We start from the raw sequence: 11,471 nt of genomic DNA on the forward strand, positions 1-11,471 counted from the left end.
GTCCGTGTCAACATGAGTGACAGTCCGCACACACACAAGACCGCAATTATGGCAGAAGCAAAAAAGCCCAAAATATATAATTTTCACTCCGAGTGGGAGGATGATTATTTTTCTATCTATTCCAATTCAAAGTCCATCTGTCTCATCTGCAATGCGAGCGTGGCTTTATCGAAGAAGGATAATTTAGGAGCGGCATTTCAAAACAGCACAAACGCTGCGAGACGGAATTCCCTCCTAATTCTGCCCTATCCCAAAAGGTGAGGGACCTGAAAGGACAGCTAAATGCACAGCAGTCCATTTTCACCCGGCCCAACAGCAAGAGCAAGGCTGCTACCATAGCATCTTATCGTGTCAGTCACGTTCTTGCGAAACACATGAAGTCTTTGAAAGACGGCAAAGTTGTGAAAGAAGCATTCCTGGAGGCTGCCGACGCGCTTTTTGGGGACAGTAAAAATAACAGTAGCATTTCAACAGGTTTTTTGATATAATAAAAACTCAAGTTAGATAACAACAAAAAAAGGGTTTGATTCTATTGATTTAGTCTTTTATTGCACTTTGGCTGCAGATTCCTGTGTAGCTTCAGATTTGAGTTGTCTTATTAGTAAGCCTCATTTATACTTTTGTAGCAACACTATTTTTATATAATGGCAAAGAAAGGGTTCAGAGTCTTTTCTTTTTTTCCTGTGTCATATGTGGCAGCACTGTTCAATGTTTCTTGAAAACAATACCCACTGTAGTATGTGACGTGTGAATAAACTCCAACTCTGTATCAACAACACTGTTGTGTAACTTCAGTTAAATACTTGTATGTGTGTAGATTAGAAAGAGGTAAGATAAAGGATCCGAAGTATTTTATGAAGTATTCATCGTACAAAGGTCAGTTTTATAGAAGTAGAAGTGTATATTTACCTGGTAGTATGGCTGTCAGTAATGGCTATTTGGACCTTATGATTTGGACTGGTAGATCTCGGCAGACTGGCAACTTTAAAAGTAGCTCTCGGTTCAAAAAAGGTTGGGCACCCCTGAACAACACTTGGCGAAAGTTAAAAGACCCCAATAGGCTATCAACAAACTACTAGACCATGATCACATGACTTCACGTCATCTCCGCTAAGCTAAAGTTGCCCACTTGTTTAGAACCAATTTTTTTTTTAAATCACATACAATTCTGCTTGTGGCTTGTAAAAGAAACTAGCATTGTACCGGGATCAGTTTCAGGGTGTCGAAAAGAGCTTCCCCATGCTGTCTCGATTCTGCTTGAAACTTCCCTAAATTTAGCAAAGAGTCATTAACATTTCATCATTGTTAAACATGTTTGCTTACCATTGACACTTCTTTTTTTACTTTGAACTCTTAAGGATTCACAAATAACTATATGAAACAAATAACATTTTAAAAATAAAGTATGAATACAGGATATCATATAATATTGCCTTTTTTAAATATGAAATATGTAACATTAATAACAAATGAATTCCAGATCCATTTAAAATTGTGTATTTATGGTATGTGTAACACAGGTAATATATTTATAGATATACTGTATATCCATCTTCCTGTCAGGTTGGATTTGTTTTGTCCTCCATGTCCCTCAGTGTGTGTGATGGGTGCTGAGCAGACAATGGCCTGGATTCAGAGACAAGTTTAATTGGATAGGTAGGTATTAGTGGTAAGAAGCTCCCTGCATCAAGGTGCACCAAATCCAGTATATCAAATCCACTGTGTGGTACACGGTGGTCAGTGGAGATAACTGGACTTTTTCAGCACTTTTTGGGGAGACATTAAAAGGTGAATTGTCATGCTGTGAAATATGTTTTATATTGGAGATGCACTACTTCTGCAGCTTTGAAACGTTACTCTCCAAGGATTTATATCCTTTATAACATATTTTTCAAAACTATTTTCCATGTGTTCTTTGAGTTTATTTGTGTGTATTTAGTGTTGAACTTAGCTTTTCCAGCCTCAGTGCCCTGCATCTGACCTCTCCTTCTTCCTCGCAGACAAAGCACCGCAGCATCGGCACTCGTTGCCTCGTCCCTGTCCTTCCCCTATTCCCCTGGTAAGACCCGAATTCCCAGGCTGCAGCCATGGTGGTGATGAAGATGAAGTTCCCTTTTCAGAAAAGGGTGAAGCTAGCCCAGGGACTGTGGCTCCTCTCCTGGTGTGCCACAGTGGCCGGGGCCATCACCTTCACCCTGGGCTGCATCCTCAAGACTGAGCTCCGCAGGAGGGCAGAGGTAATCAAGTTTTACATTTAAAGACTATAATTCTAAAGGGAGTTATCAACCAAATACAAAAATCAGTAGAGTATTTACTTATGGTTTAATTGTTAAAGTTATCGCAAGTAATCCCACTTTGTTACTGATATTCGTGGAAACAACGACACGCCAAGTTGGTCTGATTATATTTTTGACAGAGAACACAGATAACCTCATAAAGTTATTCAGTACATACATACCTACAGTGAGGAACATCAGTTTTGTGATGCAGTGACTCATTTGCCGATTTTCATGAATAACCTCAAGATACCCTCTGTGCCTGTCTTACCTTTAAACTGTTACAATTTAATACATGACATTGCGTAAAAGTGTCTTATGGGATACATTAAATATAATATACTGTCCAAGAAATGTCCTTGATGGAGACTAACAGGTGGTAAAAACACCTGTGACCCACTTTGGATTCTGACTCATAATTTGGAAGCTGGCTTTGTCACTCACAGTCAGCCTAACCCCTACTCCTGAATGCTGTCATCCTCATTTTGTATTAATAACAAACCTATAGTTTTGTTTAGATGGTTGCTAATATTAATTATTTGCAGCCTCAAAAACATAATCTTTGCACAACTATGCATTTGCAACTTTGTTTTTTGCATTTTCTGCCCCAAAATAATTATTCTAAATCATAAGAATTTAGCGTCAAGAAAGGGACTTTTTGATCTTCTTTGATTGATGCATGCTTTGAAAAGCTGATGGCTGTCTGTTTGCAGGATTGTGTAAGTGCGGGTAAATGAATAAATTACAGAATCCATGAAGCTTATATAATTGTTCTCATATTACAATGTATATTGCAATGCATTGTAGTTTACACGTAATTTTATCTTATGATTTGTAGTAAAGATATTTATTAAGAATGAGGATAAGAGAATCCTGAATATTTTAAAAATGGCATGTAACATAAAGCTTTAGTTGTAAAGACAACTATGTCTCAAGTCTGGTAGAACTTTTGTGTTTTATAGTTGTATTTTAGGGGACATTCTTGGGAATTTCAGGCAAATAGCACCCATTATCAGGTTCTATAGTTTGAAACAAGAGCACGTTTTCATAGCTTTGTATAAAGACTCTGTTTCATTCTTAGTAAGGCTGATGTTTCCTTACAGCAAACAAATGAAATATTTTTTGTTGATATTATTGTTTGACTTATTTACAGGTTATGGATAACTCAGACGTACATGTTGTGCCAAACACTCTCATGATTGTTGGTCTGGCCTCTTTGGGTATCAACATCTTTGCTTCAAAGATCTGTCAGGATGCTCTGGACGCCGAGAGATTTCCTCGCTGGAAGAACATGCTAAAGCCATATTTTGCCATCTCTTGCTTCTTCACTGTCCTCATGCTGCTTGCTGTCATCCTGAGCTATGCAATGAAGGGCAGTCTGGAGTCATCTCTGAAGGTCGGCCTGAAGAACGGCATCCGCTTCTACAAGGACACAGACACCCCGGGCCGCTGCTTCCAGAAACAGAACATCGACCGCCTGCAAATGGAGTTTCGGTGTTGTGGAAACAATGACTTCAGGGACTGGTTTGAGGTCCAGTGGATCAGTAACCGCTACCTTGATTTCAGCTCTAAGGAAGTGAAAGAGTAAGTTTAGCACACTATTATATAGTGCTGCACAGTTGTAGGCCAACCCAGAAGTAAGCATTACAATGTTTTCCTTGACAAAAAAAACATGGGATTTTTCTTTTGGATTATTGGAGAAAATAAACTATGAGGCAGACACATGTTTAGGAGATTATTTTCTCAAATAATTTTTTTTTTCATTTGGTAAATGTCCGAAGTAAAAAGCATTAGCCTAAAAACATACACAACAATCATATGACTACAACATCAATACCCCTTAGGTGAGGTTCCCTGTCTGTCCAAATTAAATGTGAAAATCATTTAAACTTGTGTTGAGCACAGACCTTATTTCAGGCATCCAACCAAGAAATGAAACACAAACAAAGAAAAAAAAACGATGTTATCGTGACAAGGGAACCAGAAGTGCAAAAATGCTGACTCATTCTTGGGTTTTACAATTCTTATAGAGTTCGGTTTAATGGGTTCACCATTTGTGGATGTTTATCGAAAAACAATATGTTAGATTACTGTAGGCCTACTGTATATATGAGCTCTGAAAAACCACAATTTGTTCTTTCTTAGCCGCATCAAGAGCAACGTGGATGGTCGTTACTTGCTGGATGGAGTCCCATTCAGTTGCTGTAACCCCAGCTCTCCACGGCCATGCATCCAGTATCAACTGACAAACAACTCAGCTCACTTCAACTATGAATACCAAACGGAGGAACTCAACCTGTACCTCCGAGGCTGCAGAGAGGCCCTGGTCAGCTACTTCATGGGCTTGATGAACACCATTGGGGCTGGAGTACTGTCAGTCTTCCTCTTGCAGGTATACGACACAATAATTACAGTGGTTTTTCACAGGGATTTCAGGCAAAGTTTGGGGTGAGCCTTTCAATTTGGAGTATCGTTGAGGAATACAACTGATTCCTAGGCATTGGTACAGCAACCAAGTTGTTTTAAAACCAGTATGCAACATTGTTTTACGTTTTTAATAACAATCTTGTTGGACCTCAATTTATTCCTCACTTATTCTTAGGGTCTGATGTTTACCGGTACATCTATGCATATCCATCAATTACCACTGCAATTTGGATCCTTGATGATGCTCTCTAATGGAATCTGCTTGACAACTCTTTTCCCTAATTTCTTCCCCTTCCTCTCTCCCAGGGCTCTGTGCTGGTGAGCTTGCGGTTCCTGCAGACGGCCATGGAGGCAGTGGCAGAGAATGAAAACACAGAGATTGAGACAGAAGGGTACTTGCTGGAGAAATCAGTGAAAGACACTGTGATGGAGTTCATTGAACCTGTGATGCAGTTCTTCCTGTTTAAGAACCAGGTGGGGGAGGGCTCTTCTGAAGCCCCAGCTGACCCCTAAACACCCACTTGTGAATATTTTTTCACACTGAGAGTGCAACAAATGAATGCTAATTTTTGACTTAAATATATATAAAAAATACTTATTCATATGAATTGCACATATAAAAAGAAAACATTCCTCATTGTAACCACATACTGTATATCATCAGAAAAGATACCCAACCACAAAACGTTTTTCAAGATGCATATCTCTGCCTTTCTTCTCCCTGTTAGTGAAAGCGATAGGATTATGAATATTGATATAATCAATGTCAGTAATCCATCTAAAGTCATTAAGTGTGTCCCCTGTTAGGAAACCTTGCTAAAGCCTTTGATCCCATTTGTTAATACTCAATTTGCTGCCCTAGCAGTTGGACTCCTGCGTCAGGTGGATTTAGGATGGACAGTTAACTGTGCCCCTGCCCCTGCCCCTGCGTTTGCTTATGAAAATCTAAGAACAGGAACAAATATAATATTGAGATCTTACTTTTCAAATTTGGATGAGAAGTTTGTGTACTACACTCATGTCCCTGGGCACTTCATTTAATATAACAGGTAATTTTACTTCACTCTCTTTATTACCAGAAACAACAGAAACAATTTGTAATATCAACCCATGTAAATAGCTTAAATAAAGATTATTTTAAAAACATGACTGTCTTGAATGATTTTCTGGAGACATGCATACCTCTTAGTCTTCTACCCAAGTAGTCAATCATATTCAGGTATACTACTATCAGGCTAAAACATCATAACAGGCTAAAACATAACAAAGTCCCCTGAGTACTAGCATTGTAATGAAAGTTATGTATGACTAATGGAATGAGGTATATTAAAGTATTTAGTTTATAAAGGGCCTGTGTTTTTTAACAGTAGCCACACTGCAGCCTACTAGGCAGGTAATAAATGACTTGTATCTGCCTGCGTGCCCACGTATACAGACGTAATGACGTTTCAATGACGAAGGGAGCTAACAACGCGCGCGCTGGGATATTCGACTCATTCTCGAGATCCTTCCTTTTTGAGCCTGTTCTTGGTAAAAGCGTTCAAACTGTACACCGTCTGTAATTTGGTTATATTATTTAAAATCATCCCCCGACTAACACTTTGAACATATTTTCTCTTAGCTGTTTTATTGTCTTCTACGTGCATGCATACCTCTATAAAAGGGGTGTTTTAAGTCTTTCAGAGTCACACCCAGTAAAGAGCCGTTCAGAGTGAGCGAATGGTTCTCTAGTCACACAACTTCTAACTTTTGCGGTTGCCCGGAAAGCTGGCGAGCCGTGACTGGGGGAGTTTCATCTAACCGTTGATTAGCTAATGTACTTAGCTGCAGTATTTACAATAATAGCCTTCCCATCCGCATAACAGCAAGTGGAGGGGAATTCACTTAAACTGGCAGGTAGGTGGACAGCGGAGACATTTCGTTCCTGTACCTGCTATTAACATGATCTTAGACTGTTGTGAAAAACACCATTGGGGAGCTAACTAACAACCAAAGTAACAAACTCGTCATGGAGTGATAAGTGAACCGTTTTGTTTTATCTTAGTTTCACGATGTTTTGTGTGTGTTTTAATACGCCTTTAGCTAGCAAGGTCGCTTCACTAGCCTTAATGCCAAGGCATATTTCGTGAATTCCGTGGGGTTGAGTATGTATTTTAAACATTGTTTGAGATGGCATGTAAAGCTAGCTATGGTACGAAGTTAGCTAGTTAGCCCTTGTACCACGGGTCATCATTTAGTTGATATGTCTCTCTCTGTATGTATATATATATATATATATATATCCTCATTGTATTTATGCTATCATATCTCTAGTTAAAGCCCTTAACATAAAAACGCTGCTGAATATCATTGACATGCCGGGGCGACTATGAATTTGGTTTCACAGGGTGAGGTCAACAGTAGTCGACTGGGGTGTTGTGATTGTACACAGGGTCTCTGTTTGTTTAGGCTACTGCCAAATGGTGGCGCTGGTGCATAGTGAAACTAAATTAGCTGATTACTTGATTATTCAGATATGACTGAAGGTCATGGATGAAGTGGCATGTCCCTGTGGAAGACCCCACCAGGAATATTGCTGATATCTGTCTTGTCAACACACAAACCTATTTACTGTACATAGATAATTGTGCTTTTTGAACATTATAAAGTTCTGTGCTGAGAAATAGCACACTTAAGTAGTCCAATCCCATCACCCATGTACATACAAGTAGGCCCTATGAATGTAATGTCCCACATCAGGCAGTTTAGGAAGCTTGCATGAGTAATGCATTATGCATAGATAGAAGTGAGCTAAAGATAGTGGCATGTGTGCATTTAGGTAACAACTGTAAACCTGAAAACTACCACATGCAGAGCTTTCACACAAATAAATATATACTAAATATCAGGGATTTTTTTCCTCCTCCTGTCTGGCCATCTCACACATCCACATTTATATGTACTACTTTTTCAGTTCATGTATTCTGACTTTCTTAAGCCGTAAACAAAATATGTTGTATTGTACACGTAATGCTGCTGTGTATTGTGATAACTTTTGTGTTTGGCCATTGTGCTGCAGAGTAGAGATGGACGGAGACGACTGCAGTTTTCCTCCTGATTCATCAGATGGTCACTCGCAGAGAGGAAGTGTTGCTTCCTCTGCAACTCTCTCCCGTGGTACGCCTCAGCTTATATATTAATAATGTAACTCATGGAGGGTAAAATCACTCAAAGATTACTAATATGCATTATTTCGATATGTTCTTTTTTTCTCTTTGGCTTACTTGTCTCTTTATATTTGTTTATTTTTGTGTTCATTTGTGTTTGTTCACACAGCTCAAGATGTGCTTGTATACCTCTGTGGTGACAGCGCTGTGCACCTAACAGTAGAAGGGCTTGGCAGTGTCTCTGTGCAGGAGTTGGGCCGCAGTGTTCGTGAGGCTCTCCATATTCCTGAGACTGCACAGGATGCTTTTGCACTTTGGTTGTCTTCTCCCCTGCTCGGTAAGGACTTTTTTTTGTTCACACTTTCTACAGTAATTAAGGCTGTGATGCTTCATCTGGCAATATGTGTATACTAATCCTACTTTCTTGAATAAAACATCACATTCTGGCTACAAAATATTACTCAGTATGTGATTATGGTAGCATGTTGTGTGTGGGATGTTCTGTGTAGAATTTGTGCCTGAACAAGCGGAAATAAAACAGGCATTATACAGTACAATACTGCTTGGATTAGCAATAAAATGCTACAAGCAGGTTCAATACAGTATGTTTAATTAATTTTGCATGAATAATTAAGTTTAAAAATCAGTTCAGTCACAGCAAACTATTGATTTGACATTGTGGTTTTGCCTTTACCATTGAACTTTACTCTTAAAACAAGATTACCTTCCTTAGATCTAAGTATCTCAAGTATTACAACAGCAAAACACACTATATTTACAGCAGAAAAATGGACACCTCTCACTTTGTTACATTTTCTTCCTCCTCAGAATTACAGTTAAAGGCTAGGCATCAACCATACAAGCTGTGTCGTCAGTGGCAGGACTTGCTGTATCGTTTTACTGAAGCCTCAGAGGAAGACATTTCACAAGGTGAGCTTTTGGTCCATATATTGCTGCGTTTATGTGCTTATGTAACCACAATTATGTCAGCTTTCGTTGTTGGGATTATGGCTGTTCAGTGACCCTGATCAGTTAAGCAGTGTCTACAGTATGTTGGCCAATCCTGTCCAAAAAAGTCTACAAAGGATACAGTGTATGTTTTTAAAAGAAACTACTAGCCTAGCATACAGAGCTGTCCATGTGGCATTGCAAATGTCGCAAAACACAACAGTGACAGCTTAGCACTGTAATGAAAATTGGATACAGTGAAAACACTGATGGTTTATTATGAAGTTATGGCCAGAGAATTGACAAGACATGTGCTGCAGCCACGAGTTGACGCAGCGGTTGCCCGACCAATTCTGAAGATCTCTTTCCGTATACAGAGGTTTTAACTAGTTCAGACTCAGAGTGTATTATCAACATTCTTCATTAACAAGACTAAACAAACAGGGCACTAAATCAAACTAAGGCCCCGTCCACACGGAGACGAACCAAATTCGATGTCTAAAAAGTCTTCGGTCCACACAGAATCGGCTCAAGAAACGTGTCCGTCTACACGAGATTGTCTATACGATAGAGAATGTTAGCGGATTCAACTGATATCGTCTCCGTGTGGACGGGGCCTAAAACTGTTGTTCATGGCCAAAGAATGTACGCCAGTGGGACCTACGCACCTGATAAGAAGGACTCCCAGATGTCCACAAACGATAAACTATCTCAGGTCAGCTTTTGCTCGGCAACCAGAAGGAGCCAGAGCTGCTCCTTCTTAAGAGAGATAGCAGCAATACCCCGAGGCCGTAGACCTATGCCATGGGACAGGAGACAGTGATGGACTGGGTTAAAGGTTAGATACCTAAGCAAAATATTCCCCAACAAGCACTAACATACAAAAGTAGTATCACAAATATATTGCAAAATCACTTAAATGCTGTTACTTACTTTTTAGGAGTACAGGATTAGATATGCTAGATACTCCTGCGTCTATCACAGTGTTTGTCTTAACCCTCTCTCCTTCCACTCTGGGAGGCTGGGCTTAATCTCCAACAGTGACGATCGTACTAATTTAAAATACACAAGGTCGCCTCCACTCTAATAAATCATGGTCCTCTGCTTCTTCCTCAGATGAACCGTGTCTCCAGTATCGTCGGAACGTGTATTATCCTAAATCTAAAGAACTGCAGGTATTATTGTCAAATACATTCAATAATATTTGATATAAGCTAATTATTAAATGCTTGTTGTTCATCACAAGGAACTTGGACTCTTATTTTCCTGATGATTGAAGGATTATTGTGTTTGTCTCGCTCCTGAGCAGATAGAGGATGAGGGAGTGCTCAGGCTCCTGTATGAGGAGGCCAGGGGCAACATCCTCATGGGCCGATACCCTTGCGACCCCGAGCACTGGACCACACTTGGAGCCTTGTCTCTCACTATAGATGAGGGAACTGGTCTTGATGGGCAACAACTCACTACTACTATAAGGTAAGCTAGAAAATATGGTTAAATAAAGTTTGACCAAATTGTTGATATGGGTTTTCTAATGCTTTTGAAATGTTCAGGTAAGCGCCTTGTTGAACCCTTAGTTTCTTAAAGAAACAGTTAGATCTTTTTCGAATTAGAGTCATTTTCCAGATGAGAAGATGCAAATGTTGGTTTTAAGCCTTTTTCAGACACAGCCTAACTGTTTCCCCCTGCTTCCAATGTTTCTGCTTAGCTAGACTGATCTCCTGGTTATAGCTTCATATTGATCTTACAGGCCTAACAGTCATATCTTCTTGTCAATCTATTCATTCAAACAAATAAGCCAATTTAAACTACTGTACACATGATATCTTTTGTTGGCATTGAACGTATTGAAAAACAAAATTATTTTTAAAAACTACATTTTAATTTAGGTAAGGTACGTTTATCTATATAGCACATTTTCAGACAGAGGCCCTGTCTCAGGTCGACTATTTTAATTTCCTCGCTCCTCCGTCTCACCGGAAGTTGATTTGTCTGCGCCATCTTGAGTACCGTCCCATGGCTCTTATTTCTGCCGGAGGACCGAGGATTGAGGAGCGAGGAGTGATAATGGAGGAGCGATAATCGAGGAACCACCAGTCCATCCTCCGATTAAATCCTCAGATACTCGCCCCGCCCCCTTACTGTGTATCGCTCACTGATTGGACGATGCAGTGCATGCACTGATCTCATGCTTCTTGTTCTTGACATGAGAGTAGTTTCTCAGCGGAGGGGAGAAAATAAATGAAACTCACGAGAGTCACTCCTCAGTTTAAGTTGTTTCAATTCATGTATCATTTAGTTACAAATATGTGATATATCTGAACAACAAAGTGGTTAAAAATCATTTTATTCATTTATTGGAAACATTTTCATGATCGCTTTTTTCGTTTTATATTTTCATTTACTGTCATTTCCATTCAGTCAGTCATTAAGTGCTATTAAAATGTTAATGTGCTACATATCCACACAAACAAACAAAGTGTGCAATCCAATGAATGTTAATCTAACTGGGTTTTGAGAGCAGTACCCCAGCGGAGTGAGAAATAAAATGAAACTTCACGAGAGTCACTCCTCAGTTTAAACTGTGTTTTGTTTCAATTCATGTATCATTTAGTTACAAATATGTGATATATCTGAACAACAAAGTGGTTAAAAATCATTGTATTCATTTATT

At 39.4% G+C, this 11,471-nt stretch overlaps 2 protein-coding genes across 2 annotated transcripts in view; both read left to right on the forward strand.

Moving 5' to 3' along the window:
- Positions 1–2,087: 2,087 nt before the first annotated feature.
- Positions 2,088–5,216, forward strand: LOC104954425 (peripherin-2-like). Its single transcript, XM_010781532.1, has 4 exons — positions 2,088–2,237; positions 3,430–3,860; positions 4,422–4,668; positions 5,010–5,216. Exons 1-4 carry the CDS (start codon positions 2,088–2,090, stop codon positions 5,214–5,216), a joined length of 1,035 nt encoding a protein of 344 aa, XP_010779834.1.
- A 1,198-nt stretch (positions 5,217–6,414) lies between these two features.
- The window catches only part of LOC104954427 (FERM domain-containing protein 8-like), a 7,997-nt gene continuing 2,940 nt past the window's right edge, over positions 6,415–11,471 (forward strand). The window contains exons 1-6 of the mRNA XM_010781533.1: positions 6,415–6,599; positions 7,762–7,859; positions 8,019–8,186; positions 8,678–8,779; positions 9,914–9,972; positions 10,107–10,273. Of these exons, the coding sequence (XP_010779835.1) occupies positions 7,769–7,859; positions 8,019–8,186; positions 8,678–8,779; positions 9,914–9,972; positions 10,107–10,273 (587 nt within the window). The 5' untranslated portion in view covers positions 6,415–6,599; positions 7,762–7,768. The remainder of the gene's footprint in view (positions 6,600–7,761; positions 7,860–8,018; positions 8,187–8,677; positions 8,780–9,913; positions 9,973–10,106; positions 10,274–11,471) is intronic.

Source organism: Notothenia coriiceps, unplaced genomic scaffold (assembly GCF_000735185.1).
Source record: "Notothenia coriiceps isolate Sejong01 unplaced genomic scaffold, NC01 NC01_scaffold00023285, whole genome shotgun sequence".
Taxonomy (NCBI): Eukaryota; Metazoa; Chordata; class Actinopteri; order Perciformes; family Nototheniidae; genus Notothenia; species Notothenia coriiceps.